This window comes from Strix aluco, chromosome 26, assembly GCF_031877795.1.
Source record: "Strix aluco isolate bStrAlu1 chromosome 26, bStrAlu1.hap1, whole genome shotgun sequence".
Taxonomy (NCBI): domain Eukaryota; kingdom Metazoa; phylum Chordata; class Aves; order Strigiformes; family Strigidae; genus Strix; species Strix aluco.
The window spans coordinates 959,729-975,491 of record NC_133956.1 but is presented as its reverse complement, the minus strand read 5'-3'; the positions used below and the strand labels follow the sequence as shown (position 1 = coordinate 975,491).

General features: G+C 50.1%; 1 protein-coding gene across 1 annotated transcript in view; it reads right to left on the bottom strand.

Annotated features, from left to right (window-relative positions):
- Positions 1 to 15,763, bottom strand: part of GRIK3 (glutamate ionotropic receptor kainate type subunit 3) — a 121,932-nt gene that overhangs the window by 21,853 nt on the left and 84,316 nt on the right. Inside the window, exons 9-10 of the mRNA XM_074850831.1 lie at positions 13,216 to 13,329; positions 8,554 to 8,757 (exon numbers count right to left, since the gene is read on the bottom strand). Coding sequence (XP_074706932.1) covers positions 8,554 to 8,757; positions 13,216 to 13,329 — 318 coding nt within the window. The remainder of the gene's footprint in view (positions 1 to 8,553; positions 8,758 to 13,215; positions 13,330 to 15,763) is intronic.

The window sequence follows — 15,763 nt, the reverse complement described above, 5'->3', positions numbered from 1 at the left end:
CCCAAAGCGCAGCCCTGGGCTTCCCCCCTCCCTTTGCACAGGGGGTACCTGTGCCAGAGCCTGGCTGGACCTCCTGCCCCCTCCCTGGCACAGGCAGGGCCCTCTGTGCCTGGCCTAGGCTGGGCTCCGTGTAGCTGCTTCCCTCCAGACCCGTGATCTCCCTGTACGGGCGGACACAAAGCCGTGGCAGAGCCGCACCGCGGGCAGCTTTCCGTGAGCTCTCCTCCAGAGCCCTCGGGTAAGGGCCCGGGGCTGGTCTGTGGGCGCTCGGCCCAGAACACCTGAGATGGGACAGGTGGAGCTGATCCGACGTGCTCCAGGCAGTACAAACGCTTCTCATCACCTAAACAACACCCAGCACAGATCCAGGGTCTGCAAAACACACAGGGCAAGGTTCTGGAGGCCACCTGGTGTTCCCATCTTTAAGAGAGTTGCAGATTTAAATCAGTGGGCTGTCGTTTGCTAATCATACTCTGTGACTTTCATTGTGTGGATTTTTGGCTGATGTTAGCTAGTGACATGCAGTACAGACAGCAGAGGGATGTTACAGTCTCCGCAGCTTTTGCCCAAATGCAATGAGCTCATTTCGGTAGGCTCTTCTAAAATGGTCAGAAAAATGATATTTTACAATCGTATAAAATGTCTGCAATCCTCGCTGTGCTGGCTTCTTGCCACAGCACTCTTTACCACAGAGAGTTTGCTGTGTGCAAATCCCACCGTTTGCAGAGATGGTTTGTTTTTGTTGCCCTTTGTTTTGATGTTGCTGCAAGAGGAGAAAGTCGCAGAGGGAGGCCACTCCAGAATGAAGTTGCAGGAAGTAATATTGTAGCAGCGTGAGGTAAAAGGTTCAATTTCTTTCCCCTCAGTTGACTTCACGATGCAACGCGAAGGCTCATTCTAAGGAAGCCGTGGGGTGGGGTGGGAGCACTGCGGTCTGGGAACGCCCGCCTGGGCACATCTCCTCTCATGATTCTGCTAATTAATGGTGGACTTCACAGCTCATGGTGCTGGAACCCTCTGAGCTGCATGAGGAATTTCAGCTGAGCATATTTTTCATCCTGTCTTCTTGTATGAATTGTGGTTCTTTCTGTTATTTCTGTTACTAAATAATTTCTACGCTAGATTCAGTGAGTGACCACATGCAACCTCTTTCTGTTGGTTAAGGAGCTGCATTCATTCCTCTCACTAAACATTCATTCAGGTTCTTTAAAAAACCTTAAGTAAATACATCCAAGGCTACTTCAATGTCAGCTGCCTTGCCTGGGGTTTGCAAATCACTCTTTGGGTATCACTGACTTCAGAGGAAATGCAGGCACATAAATTAGGTTTCCTAAGTTGAGCAGTACCTCCCCCTGTGCCAGGTGCCTAACATACCCGTGCAAGATTTATTTAACATCTGGTTCTGAAAATTAAAATTCTAAACTAACCATGAGTGATAATTACCTAGAGATATAGTGGATTCGTCATTACTTGCAAACTTTAAATCAATATTAGCTGTCTTGCTAGAACATGCTTTAATCCAATAGAAACTATAGATTCACTGTAGAAATTGGTGAAGATCTGTGGCCCGAGTTGTGGAGGAAGGTCAGACTAATGATCTCGTTTGACCTTGCAAATCTGTGAGGAAAGTCACTGGAATATTTTTAAATACAGGAATCTGAGCCATTTTCTATGAGAGTTTCTACATGAGCTGTTATCCATTACATACGTGTGTGTGTGAAAGGGGTCTCCTCTCCAAAGAACGTAGCTTTAGAGGTCCTGAACAGAAGAGTTTCAGGAATTCTGTAACAAGGGTAAAAATGACAGGGTTTTTTTCTAACATGGTTCTTCAGCTGAGCCCTGGTTGGTTCCCTTCCCTTCTCACTTTCCAAATGGAAATATATTTTTAAATCCGCTTGGTACAGAAGGTGTCCATTTGAAGCACTGGTATTTGCCAGAACTTAGAGCAAATGGAAGCAGTATTTTCCTGGTGAGCCCTTTTGTTGCCGCTGTGGCGACTGATGGAAACGGAAGGACAGTGGTGTTCAGCAGGGGACAGGCCATGCTGGCTGCCCAGCTCGAGATGGTGAAGTTCTGCACCGGCGGAGCAGAGGCTGCAGCCTTGGCAGCGTCCTGGCGGAGGATGCCCGGTGGGTTTGCAGCTCGGCTGCTCTCCCCACGTTACGGCACACTGGAGGATTTTGGCTTATCAGTCTCCAAAGTCACAAGGCAGAAATGGCAAAAGAAATGCAGCATTTCAGCTTCTCCATCACTTCTGTGTGGGTGTCCTGACTTCAGAGGGAAAACCGAAGGAGATATTGAAGGATTTGGCTGTGGATTTTTCTGAAGGAGGAAACAAATGAGCAGTTCTGTGGTCAGTGCTCGCTAGCAACTGCCTGTCTGAAAGATCCGAAGCCAAATTTGTCAAAATGATATAGCAAGCTAAATAACAGCTAGGAGTTTATGCTTTACCACAGAAAATGAAGAGAGAGAAATCTGCATGGATGCCCAAGGATCAAAAGGCTTTTAGTGCAGAAATAAAATTTTACTGTGCCATTTTAGCAGCTCCTGTGATTTGATCACAGCCCCGTGTCCTTGGCAGTAAATGTCACACAGAGGCAGAATGGAGCGTGTATTAGGGAGCCCAGTCTGGTGTGGTGTCCTGAGCTATTAAAGGCAGTACAGGGCTGCACTTCCATCTCCTTTTTATCAATGCAGATTTTTCTGAAGGTGGCCTCTAATTAAGGGTTTGCTGACTGAGAGGATCTAAATCAAAACCCACCAAGGATGAAGCTTTCATTTGTCGTGCTCTGACATTAAAAACTGGGAAGTCAATTATCAGGCCCTGACTGCTTCCTTCACTCAGCCCCAACTTTTATGCTGTTGCACAGTAAGATGGGTTTTATTAAAAATGAGGAATTATAGCAAGTGCCAGTAGCTTAAAGGCCCTTGTCCAGCAAAACCACTTAAGCACATGCTTCTGTTTTACTGGAGCTTGCACACCTTCCAAGTCTTATGTATGTTCTTAAGTGTTCTGCTGAATTGAGGCCAAAAAGATGAATTTTGCCAAGACAGCTGCACAGCAAATGCAGACACTTCTCTGACACACCTCGAAGGGTTTGGATTTCCTTAGTCACCCAGTGTTACAGCATTTTCACTTGGGTGGAACTGATGTGAGTTCACTGGGCGTTCAGTGGATGGAGGATCGTATTCTCTACAGAGATAATTGGCTTTTATCAGAAAATGCTAAGTCTTATCTTCAAGTTCTCAGTTATCATGGGAATGTGACCCGTGGGTCAGAACAGCTCTTGCACAGCCACGGTCACTGTGGAAACCTGCAGCGTCCAACCTCGGCCGGAGGAAAGCTGTGTGTGACGGCCAGTCACAGCAGAGCCCACACAGCATAAGCACCCAGATAAATATTGATTCAAGAAAATAAGCTGCCTCTGTGCTTATTTTGCCAATCTGAGTTAGGTATTTACATAAACTAATTATGTGTGTGTTGCCTGAGAGACAGGTAAATAGTGCATATTTTACTTATTTAATTATTATTCAGGTGTCTGGCTGGCAGCATTGACACTTTCATCCCTCGGTCTCTTTTGCCGCCGCCAGTGCTGGGGCTGCAGCGCTTTTCTGCTCTTCTGCTCCCACCTCCCTGCTTCAGGTCCCACCTCTGCCCCCTCCCTGCTTTGCTCGGTGGCTGTGCCGGGCTCCTGCACCCTGTCCCCCCGCGGCTCTGCTCCCACATCCTTCTCTATCTCTCCCTGCTGCGGAGCCAGCCCTGGGCGTCCTCGGGCACAGGCGTCCTGGAGCACGGGGGGACGACGAGGCACAGCCGAGGCAGCCGGGCTCTCTTGCAGCCCATGGCTCGGAGGCAGAGGGGCTGCTGCTTTAGCAGGCGTCGGAGCGCTCTGCCGAGAGCCCTGTGCCCACAGCCCTCCCCTCTTGCTGGCCGGGGATAGGAAACCACTCGGCGTGAGAAGCGATGCTCGAGGAGAGGGAGGTCGTGCCCAGCAGCAACCCGGACACGCCTCGGCCTGCCCCGTGCGCAGGGGTCAGCATTAATTGTCTGACTCCAGCTCTTAATGGCTGCTCTTACAATTTCAGTCCTAATTTAGACATAATTTTTGCCATTGAATTTATTTAATATCGGTGGTGAATTAAGAACAGATGTCAGCATGGAGAACCTAGCTGTAAGCCGAAGAGGAGAAATGAGGACTGTGAAGTCCTGTTGGGCCTCTTGTAATCTTTTCTTTAAGGAAGTTCTTGAGAGAGGGAACTGCCATTAATTGTGCCTGAGGGATGCCGAAGGCTGCAGGATCCCAGTGAGAACAGCTGGTTTTTTCAGAGACGAGCCCTGTCCTATGAGCTGCTGGCAGGTGAGAGACCTGCAGGAGCAAGCAGAGATCGGGGCTCCCGGCGTACGCTTGGGTGTGCTCCCACCGCCTGGATCCCTGACCGGTAAATGTGGATCCACCCAATTAACGATGCTGAGCACAGAAGGAGGAGGTGCAGCCAGCTCTTTGGGCTTGTTCCCATCTCCTCCCTAACGCTGAGTTCCTGCAGCGTTTGAACAAGAGATGGAGGACACTTTAGCCAACAAAATAATTTTTTCCCTGTTCTTGGCCCAGTGGCTTCCAAATGAAGCCCCAGTTCATGACACCTGACATAAACATCCACCAGTGCGGGAACATTAATGGGGATGTGGCAATGTGATGCAATATGTATTTCTGCCAGAATTTACTGTCCATAAATGCCCATTTATTGTGAAGGTGTTAAATCAACTGTCATAAATCGTCCCTAAGGGTAGATATTACATCTTCTCTATAGTTACCATTGGCAGGGATTTCCATTAGAAACCCTATTATTTTTCATACCTTTTTTATTCCCTCATGAAGTTTCAGATTGAATGGAAATTTGATAGGCACTGTCTCAGCAGAAGACAAGTTTTATTTGTGAACAAGTTTGTGCAAAATGTCCAGAACAACTCATTCTGCTGTTTTTATGGGATTCTGCCCACAAACAATAGGGAAGATTTGCAGGCATTATTTTGCCAGACAACTAGAATTTGTAAATCAGAATGGATGGGCCACACTGCACAGTGTAGTTTTGCTTGTATCAGTAATAATTTCTGTGAATAGACATCAATAACAGTTAACTACTGATGAAAGGAGATCTGACAGTTGCCAGGTTCCCCATTTATCGTGGGTGCAGGGCACAGGCGCTTCTCTGTGTCACCTGGGTGCCCCAGACACCGACGTTGGGAGCGTGTTCAGCTTTCCCGGCCCATCTGATTGAGGCTCCTCAGCAGGAGTGGCCAGGGAGCGTGACAATAAACAACAAACTGTGGTGAGGAAAGAGTCTAGTTCTCCAGGGAATGGACTGAACTCCCTCAACGCGGGGATTTTTTTGTGCTGAAGGACGAGCAGGCGATGAAAGGCAACGGGGCAGGGCTTTCTGCATCTAACCGCACGGGGCTGTCTTCTCCAGATCTGCTGCTGGGGACCTGGAAGGCAGGGTCATGCTGTGAGCTGCTCTCATTGCTGTTGCTTTTCCTGTTTATGCTTAAGGCCAGACTAGAGACAAAGCAATTTTACAAAGGATCACAGCCTAAGGCATTACTGCCTGTGGCCAGGCCTGTCTGGATCAGAGAGGACAGGAGAAAGTGGATGATGTGAGACTCCAAAACAAGCCGTGAGAGCTCGCTGGGTAACCAGCCTATCCTCTGTCACGGGTGCTGTGATTTACACCATCACCCCCAAAATGCTGCATATACCTGCCTGCTGCTGCGCCCAGCTCCTCTCTGCCCAGCCTGAGTATTGCCCAGCCCAGCGCAGGGCTGCCCCTTGCCTTGCCCATCTCCTTTTCAGCGAATTTCAGCCTCGGATCGGGCTATTTCCAGTGCACAGCATCTGCTGCTCCCCGGCTCTCAGACCATCTGAGTGATAACAGTCACCGTTTCAGCCTCTTCTCTCACCTCCAGAGCCCCCTCTCCTGCGCCCAGGGCTTGCAGCCAAGCCTGTGCCTCAGCTCAGCCCGCCAGAGCTGGTCTGTCGCACAGTCCAGGGGGCTCTGGTCTCAGAGTTAAGCAGGTGTTCAGCCGTGCGCAGACTCTGCGTAGAGTTAATCCTGGCCTGGATGTTTGGACCTCACAGAATCCTACCTGCCTCATGCTCCCACCTGAATGATCCCAATTCTTTTATGAGAAGGAGACACCGAATATGGAGGAAAACCAGCCCAGATATCAAACTCACAGTGTAGGCAGCCCTGTTTTCTTCACTACAACTTTGTTTGAATGCTGCCTCCAACACTTTTCCTACTAGGTGCAAAATAAGTTTGAACTTTCCCATTGCAAAGTGCCAATCAGTTGTTCCTTTCCCCACACGATTTGAAGATGCTTTGCTGCTGAGGAAGGGCCCCATCTGGTTGCAGTTTCACTTTTTAATGCTTTACATAAACACTGCTATAAAAAGCAATGACATGCAGATAAAGAAAATAATGGCTTCATGTGGGGTTTGGGCAATGGTTATAAATCACTCCAAGGCACGCACCCAGCCACACCTGTTAGAGTTCAAACTTGATGCTACAGTTAAACTTGCAAGAAGAGGGGATTTGGTCCTTCCTGTTGCTGTATGTTTGCTTTTTCAATAGTTAGCCAAGAAACACTTTAATGCAGGTTGACCAGGAATTTCCTGTTACTTAGTGAGGTCGTTCCCCATACCTTCTCCTCGCTCTGTCTCTTGTAGCTGATCGCAGCTTTGGGAATGGCCGAAAGCCTCCCGAGAGCCCTGTAACATCTTGCAGGACGTTGGAAGTGATGTGGCTCGCACTAAGTGACGGTCTGGCTTCTGTTCCCGATATCTTATGTCCTGCTTTGGCACAGTTTACTTCCTCAGAGCCCTGCAGGACAGACACTGTGCTCCCAGCAGCGGGACCGCAGGACCCATGTCCCGGAGCACACGCTAAGGGTCCGCTCCTATATGTGTTACGCGGCACTCGGAGCGGCAAAGCGCCGGTCTCTTCCGCTGGGACGCTGTCACTTGTCTACCTTAGCAAGGCTGTTGGGTAAGAGACTATAAAATCTATATTTTGAGGTGTATGGATTTTTCTGGAAGCAAAAATACAAAGGTAGGTTTCACAGCCTGTGGCGTGTTCCCCTGTGAGACACAGCGTCCTGCTCCCCCCAGGGCTGTCCTTGCGTGCCCTTGCCGCCCTTCCCGCGTCTCGGGGCTGAGCCATCTAAGGACTGCAGCGCTCCTCGCAAACTGATTAAGCATCGCTTTGTCTCTGTAAGGGACGGAATCATTATCATCTGTGTTTTACAGATGGAGGAAGTATTGCACAGAAGCAACTTGTCCAATGTCATTTAGGGCAGACAAGCCAAATCCGGAAACACAACCTAGATCCCCGAGCCCCAGCTCCGCGTCTCCCCACCAGACAATGCGCTGTTATCTGCTCACAGCGCAGCTCATTTACTGAAGTGACTCACCCAGCAAATACATTCTTCTCACATGAACTGTAAGAGCATCACAGCTGCTACGTACGTGGGATTATTTTTGTCTCTTTTCTGCTTAGGCAATGTTTTCAAAATGTAGCCAGGAACCTGAGAGGTGGTCCAGGGGCTGCACCACTTGAGCAGGACATCGAGGAGCAGAGCTGTGTTGCAGCTCTAGGACTGCTTATGCTGCTGCCCGTGCTGCAGAGATCACAGATCAATTTTGTCCTGATTTTTCTTCCCAAAACCTTTTCTGGGAATCAGATATTCATAAAAACATCAGCTTTCCTCACCTCCCTAACTGGGCTTCTGGGATCACAGGATGTGCTGGAGGCAAAATATCTAATTAGGAAACTGAGCAACCTCTGGCCGCGTCCAGGTTTCAGACTAGGTGACTTTTTGGTGGCTGCGAGAGTAAAGCTGCCACGACAGTTTCACTGGTGTTTAATGGGCTTTTAGAATGGCCGTGGAAGGAACAGCACAGCTGCTCTGTTGCAGGGGGAGCTCTGTGTCCCAGGAGATTTTAGAAAATAGGCTGCATTTATTTAAAAAAAAAAAGGTATTAAACTGTCCCCTGCGCACCTGCTCTTGCAGCCTGGATGCATCATCTGGATTCAGCTGGGCTGTGTCTGGGACACGTCAGGGGGCCCTGAGCCACCTCGGTGTTGTGCCCTGGCCCGTGTTTGCCAGGGGCAGAGCAGCAGCGTCCTCGGGGGATGAGAGAGGACACGCTGCCCCTGCCCGGGTGGCCAGGGAGCTGGCGTGCAGCCGGGCCTCGGAGGAGCCTCATCCCTCCTCCCTGCGTGCCCAGCCCGCATCCCGCCAGCGGGCAGCAGCCCCGCGGGGAGAGTCTGCGCCTGAAGCTGTGGAGCCCGTTTCTGTACTGTGAGAATGTCCGTTTTCAGAAGCTCCAAATGAATATTTGGAAGAGGCAGACAAAGAGACACTCTTCTGACAAACGGTGCGACGCAGAGCCCAGGCGGGGTGAGGAGCTCGCTGCGGGTATCCCGAGCCAGCGAGCGGTGGGCACCCGTCCCACCCCAGGCGGGAAGCCCCGGGGACAGCTGGGCCTCACTCACGTGGTCGATGAGCTCCTTGATCATGCCGTTCCACTGCCCCTTCTCGTCCTGCGCCCCGTATTTCCCATCCTCCACCAGCCGGATCTCGTAGGTGAAGCCCAGGATAATGGCCAGCTCCTTCAGGAGGTCGATGCAGTAACCCTCAAAGCGGTCGTTCCCGAACAGGGCTGTGTCAGACTTACGGAACATGACAAAGGGCTCTTCCTGCACATGGGAAGGCAAAAAGTCCCCGTTAAGGGTCAGCTTGGTCCCAGCTCCCACCCCAGGCCAGGCTGCGAGCCGCAGGCTCTCCAGGCAGGGTTGGCACCATGACATGTTGGGAATAAATTAACTTTGCACAGTACATCAGCTAATTAGCAACCTTGTTTACCCCACAAAATTTAATTTTGTCTCTTCTGAGCAGCCAACTGTTTCCCATTTGGTAGGATTTCAGGGAGAAAAATAACCATTTCATGCTCTGAAAATGAAGAGTGTAGAGAAACAATAAAAGGGGGGGGAACAAATTCAACCCCAAGTCCTGCACAGCAGAAACGCAGCCGACCCGCACTGCAGTACCTGTTGTTTGCTGCAGCTGCAGATACAGGGCGAGGGAGCCGTGCGTGGCTGGTGCCCAGCCCAAAACGCTCCCCAGTTCAGCTCGCTCCCCAGTTCAGCTCGCTCCCCAGTTCAGCTCACTCTCCTCTTTGCCAGCACTCGCTGATGGGATCTGGGGCCCCACAGCTGCCCAGGGAGAGTTTCTGCCGTCTGCTCCGGTTACGGCTGCCGTGGGAAGGTTGGGGGGCGTCTTTAATCACAGTAGTGCCAAGCACCAGCACAAGTGAAAAATAACGAATAAAGTGCTTTGCAGCAGGCTTTGCCCTACGGATCCCTGCCTCTTTAGCGGAGGCTGGCAAGTGAAGTTAGTCAAGACACAGCAAACTGCACAGCCCTTTGGGGACTATCAGGCTTGGGCAGTCACCGAGGACGAGGGACGCTGGGGAGCCTGAGGGAGAAAACATGTAGAGGACAGATGGAAATAGCAAAAGATGGTGGGCAGCAGGCAAAAGCTAGAAGGCTGGGGAGGGTGAGGTATCAACAGCAGCTAATACGTGGCTTGAACTGAAGGTACCTGCAAGGCTACTGTCCTTGCCCGCGGGGTGGCCAGCGAGGGGAGGGCTCACATTTTGCTCGGGCGAGCGAGCGGTGTTGCTGGAATCCCTGCGGTATTGCACGGGGATGGGGGGGCTTGGGGTCGTGGGGGGGAAGGTCTGGAGTCCCAGTTAGGGTACGACTGAGATGCCCGGTTTGGGGGAGCGCAGGCACCCTGCCGCGGGGAGTGCACCCAGGAGGGGCCTCGGGACCTGGCGCGGGGCTGGGCCAGCCTCTGCCGTGGGAGACCGCTGGCAGCCCGGGGGCAAGCAGGCAACTGGGCAGGAGGTGCCTGCTCGGCCCCAAAGCAGGGTAGGGAGGGGACGAGAGAGCACGTGAAACTCAATTTACAGAATTATAAAGCAAAACTGATACCATTACGCCTATAGAGTTTAGCTTGGCGTGAGCAGCTTGGTTAAATCCTCCTCTCCCTGGCCTCCTCCTCAGCTTTCTTCTCTGGAATTAGTGCTTTGTTTGTGGATCAGCTGAATCTATGGATCTTGATATAAATACACCGGCTCCAGAGCAGCCATAAAGCACTATTAATTTGGGGAAGCGCTGTAGGGATTACATACATATTTAACAGCCAAAGCACTGAACATTAGGACGCCACTCGCTTCAGTAATGTATCTGCAGGTCTCAAACATTTCCTAGGGGGTAATTCTGAACTCTGTGAACCACTTATTCACGGACTATTTCACAATTTATTACTGAAAATGGCCAGACATCCAATTCACAAGCTCTCTCGGTTTGCTAATCGATTTCTCAGTGAAGGTGCCCTCAATTTCATAACTTCACAGTTCCCATATTGCTTGGGGAGAGCGGCGCTGGCTGCTGGGGTAATATTTCTCTTCCAACAAGTCACTGCAATATGATCAAAAGGGGAAAAAATAACCTTTCATGCTTTTCCTTTTAAAGGTTCCTCCTATGGCTTTTCTACAATCATTTACACCAGTGCAAAAGCATAAAGAGGTGTTACAAATGCACATAAAATTTGGGGTTGTATTTTCTTTTTTAGAATCCAGTATATGAAAATGCAATTATTGCAGAACTTGGGTCTAAGCACATTTTCTCCTGCAGGCAAGGGAATTGCAGGATAGCTTTGGTTTCGAGGTAGATACCCTGTGGCACGTGTGCAGGCCCAATGAACGACACAATTAATAGGAACTGATACCACCCTTGTACATTATGTAATTTGTACATGCTTGTGGAGTACGAGATGAAAATGCTGCCCCAAAAAAGCCTGTCAAAGGCAGATGGCTGACAGGTCTCCTCCTGGCTCCATCATTTTGCATTACACTGTGGTCTTTGAGGTACGGTGATTATCGCACCCTAGACGCAGACATTTCCACAGCTCTGGCCATGCATCTTACTCCTGACAAGATGCATCTTTTCTGGTTTCCCTCAGTCCTGTCCATCCGCCCCCACCGGTGTTCCAGGCCTGAACTGCTGCCCTTGGGCTTCACCCCGCAGCCGGGCGCTCCCCGGGCTCTCGGTGCGGGCAGCTCTGCTGCCGTCTCTGGAACCATCTCCCCAGCGCTCCCAGCCGTCCTGCCCCAGGAGTTTTCCCTAACGTGCTGCACACAGTTCTAATTAAAGAGAGCGGGAGCAAGAGGAGTCATTATACAACTTCTGGGGAGTTTTATCCAGCTGCGGTGCGGGTTGAACAGTTCCCTTAGAACTGATCCTGAGCCTCCACCTGGGAGTGACCTGATGTGATCTGTTATTCATGTTGCCCTAAAAGCAGCGCTTTAGGTTACCTTGCTAAAATGAACTAAACCTGACATGACAGATCTCTCCATTTGGCCTGTTAGAAAAACACTACCTAAATTTCTGCTTTCTGAACACACTGAGAATCCTTAAATGCAAAAGGGAAAAAAACCAACCAAGCTGTGTGTGTATGGTGCCTGGGTGCACACACGCTGCTGCAAGGGTCTCAGCAGGAGCAGCCCTTCCCTCTGATGCATGTTGAACGGTTTAAGTGCCTTGTGCTCTGTCATTTCTCTGCTCCCGCAGTAACTCCTGATGCAACGATTCATTTCAGTAACTGTAGCCAGTGGGGAACTGCTGCTGCTGCCGCACACGGCACAGGAACCTGTGCAGGCTCCCCTCTAAGCACGACCCATCGCGGTCTCACGGGACTGGCACGGTAGAGAACTTTTGGACTGGGAAGGGAAGGAACTTTTCCAGTGGTGAGACATGAAAGCGGTGTGTTCCTCAGTGTAGTCAATGAGCTAAGCCTGTACCTGGCTCTTGGGGAGAGGGACTTCAGCGAAAGTGTTTCATTGGAACAGATCCTGTGTGGTGAACGGGAAGTTCGTTAGGAGGAGTGGCTAATTTGCAAGAAAAGCTGCAGCAGCATCTGTGTTTGGCTCACATTCTGCCTGCTTCCATTCTGCTGACCCCTTCCTGAGGGATACAAGACCTTTGGTTCCCGCCCTTCTTCTGCCCTGGACCAAGAGTTTCCTATCTCTGTTCTCTGGGCGCTTTCTTGGTCCCGTTCCTTCTACGATACAAACTGTGGCTCTGCCAGGTCACGTCATTTTGGGAAGGCAGGGACGTCAGGAGGGGTCACACTGCTCTGGACTGGGGAATGCATCCCCAGCTGGCTCCTTACCATCTGTACCTTTATGTTCCCTGAAAATATGGAAGACAAAAGGGCCAGAAAATTGCCATAGGCAAAACCATGACTCAGGCCCAATTGTGCAGAGGCTGTCCAAGGGCCGATATTTTTTTTGCTTCTTGGTGACGTGCCCTGAGCCTGCGCTGTATAATACAGCCATACAGAAACCAATGCCACTAGTCATAATTTATTAGATAGTAAATAAAAACTCATTCTGATCTGATGCCTGCTGTCAAATCCAATAGCGAATGCGAGAGCAAAATGCAGTGTGACAGTTGGAAGCGGAGGAGACCTGTTAAGCAACCGTGGTTTGCTGGATAACGGCATTACTCTTAGCTAGTTTATCAAATATGTACTTAAGAGGGGGAAAGAAACGCGATTGTCACAGCTAAGCCGGGGTGTCTGGTTGTTCTCAGTATTTTCTCTGTCAGAACGCGGCTGTCTGTGGCAGGCAGCGCCGCCCATCTGACAGCGCCCGTCGCTGGGCCACCGTCTGCCCCAGCGCTGGTGGTAAACGGGCGACTCGGGGCTGCCCTGGAGCTCAGCCCCCACAAACCTCCCGCGCCCTCCAGCAGGCAGGGAGCGAGCGGGGACAGGGGACCTGGCCGGGCAGAGCTGCGGCGGAGGAGCTCGGCTGGGAGGAGCAGCAGCCTCCTGGGCACGGGGAGCCCGCGCGGCTCCAGCTGGCCCGTGGCAGCCTCGCTGGCTGCCAGCCCGTTCGGGTCAGCTCGGTGCACGGGCATGGCTGTGCCCTGCTGAGCCCAGCCCGCTCGCAGGGGCTCTCTGTGCCCTTGTTCGGCTTTCCAGAGGGACTCGCAGATCTGTGCTGGGATCTGCTGGGAGTTTTCAGAGGTATCGGATATCCCTGAGATTTGTGGGTGGAGGAAAAAGACAAGTGTGCAGTCTCCTACCAGGACAGTGGTGACAATTAGCGATCTGTTGCTCAGCGAGTCTGTGACGTTAGGCCCTCGTCCTTTGGAAATTTCTGTGATGTTCAAGCCATCAGAAGGGCTCCACGCTCCAACCTGAAACGAAGTAAGCAAACGGCCGCGTGAACACCCGGCTTACATTCCTCACTTGCTCTCAGTGTCCTGCTGGCCTGGGAGATGGAACCTGCTTCTCTCATCTGCAGTAAACAGAAGCAAAGCTGAGATAATCGTCTTGTATCACCTAAACAGAAGATCGGCATTAACTTCAGCTGCAGGTCGCTCCAGCTGCAGATGTGTAATAAACAACCCCTACGCTGCCCTCTGATGCAGGTGCCTGAAAGAAGACCACGATGACTGGAATGTAGGGGCTGAGTGAGCGGTTTGCAAAGGGACTGTGTAGAGCAAACGATCAAACAGCGCTCGAGAGTTAACTCTGGGCAAGGATAAAGCAGAACAAATTAAAAACCCACAAATACTAGACTATTTTCTTTCCTTTTTATTTCCCCACCAATTTGCTTTGGTGGGGAGAATTAAAAACGACTTGACCAGCTCTGCAAATCCCTGCAGGGACCGTTCCTGTCCTCTGCGCTGGGCAGACCGGAGGGACGTTTCTAACAGGTCCCCTTGGCAGGGCCCTGGTCACCCCTTCGGGGGAGGCCACTGCGACGGGACAGCTCAGTCCTGGCAGCAAACCCGGAGGAGGGAATGGAGCAGACTTGCTCAGGCACGGGCAGCTGCGTTCCTCATCAATTTGAGGTGCTCTGGTTTTCTCAAGCTGTCAATTTTAGTAAATTATTAGACTTTGAAGAAGTCTATTGATGCAGAAATAGCAAAACGTGTCTCTAAGAGAAGTCATCGGGGCCACTCTGAGCCTGTTAACCTGATCTCCGCGGTGCAGGGGAGGCTTTAGTATGAACTTTGAAGGCAGGACCAGCTACAAGACTGTGATGGTGAGATAAAATGTCCAGAAAGCTGGAGGAATAAAGGGTTGCTGCCAGCAAACGGAGCCGGGTGGCCATATAGCCAGCCTGACAGAAAAAACAGACCCCACATGGAAATGGGAACAGAACGATCCATCTGTAGGGTCAAACTGTGAGGTGGGACTCAGTGAAAAACCACAGACAGACAGCTCAAACCCCCTGGGGAGCCAGGAACTTCCGATATTTTATTTATTGCTATTTTTAAGATTCTTCAGCCTCTTCCGCAGTCCAAGGGGAGAACTTGGTTTTACTGCATCCCCAAAAAGAGACTTTGTAATGAGCAACACTGCCTGGCAAAAAAAAGTCATAAATTCTAGAAGAGTTTCCAAGAACTTTGTGAAAGGCTCTAAATATTTCAGGTGAAACCTAAGCAATCCCCCCATATCTCCCTTCGATCACAACAACTGCAATATCAAAAGATTATTGTTGTGCATGGGAAAAGAGAAGCAAGTTTATGAGGCCCCTGCTAGCAGCACTGCAGACTCAGTTAACTTACGCCTTGCTAAGTTTTCTCTAAAAAAATTAAATACATGGCACTTAAGACCGAATTAATCAGTTTAAAATATTAAAAAAGGAAAGAAAAAGGAAAAAAGTGCATTAAGAGAACTGTGCAAGTCAGATAGTCAAACTACATGTAATTAGGTTTAGTTAATACTCCTGTAATCCCTGGAACATCCAGGAGGTGTAAGGATCAGGAGTTCAATCCTAAAGCTCAGCAAACATAAGCTATTATACATAATGCACAATCTGCACGGGATTTGTTTGTAGTTTGGCATTTTGTTATTTCAGATTAACTATTGACAGAAACCTAGCTTCAACAGAGATTTGACATCGATACTTCAAAACCCCTCTAGAGCTGACAAGAAGCTTTCAAAAAAATAATAGCGGGACCCATGAAATCTCTGAATTGTTGGAGACAAAAGTCGAATGGCTGTACAGAGTGTGTATCGAGGTTCGGCGGCTTCCTGGGGGCTTTATGTGACGCACAATAGCAATAAATACAGCTGGTGCCAGCTATTCCCCAGTACACCTGAGGAGTGTTAGTTTGACAGATAGGTATTGTGGCTGTACTTAAACATTTAGATTCACATGGTATCCAAATACTCACACATTTTTCTATTATTCTACCAACACAGCTCTCTGGCAGTCCGTCAGTGCCGCTGTACTTCAGAAAGATGTGTTGGTCTTTTTTGGTTTAGACTCTGTAAACAGATTGTTTGTAAAAAAGAAGTTGTCAAGCTACAAAAATCATCTCATGCTCGGTTCTTGTGAGAAGGTGGCGTCTTCCCCTGCTCCTCTCCTGCCTCCTGCACAGGCTCGGCTGATCGCAGCTGAGACTGAAGGTCATTGGGTTTATTTGAAATGTTTTCTTTATTCTGTATTTGACACCAAAAGATACCCACTAGGAGAGTGCCGTGGTGACCTTGAGATTTTTTACATGAAGCAAAGAACTACTGCTGTGGTGTGAAAGCGTGGCAACAATTTATTTCAAAGCGAAGGAAAAACAAACTGTAAAAAGGGGGGTGGGGAAGTCGAGCTGTCTGGTCCCG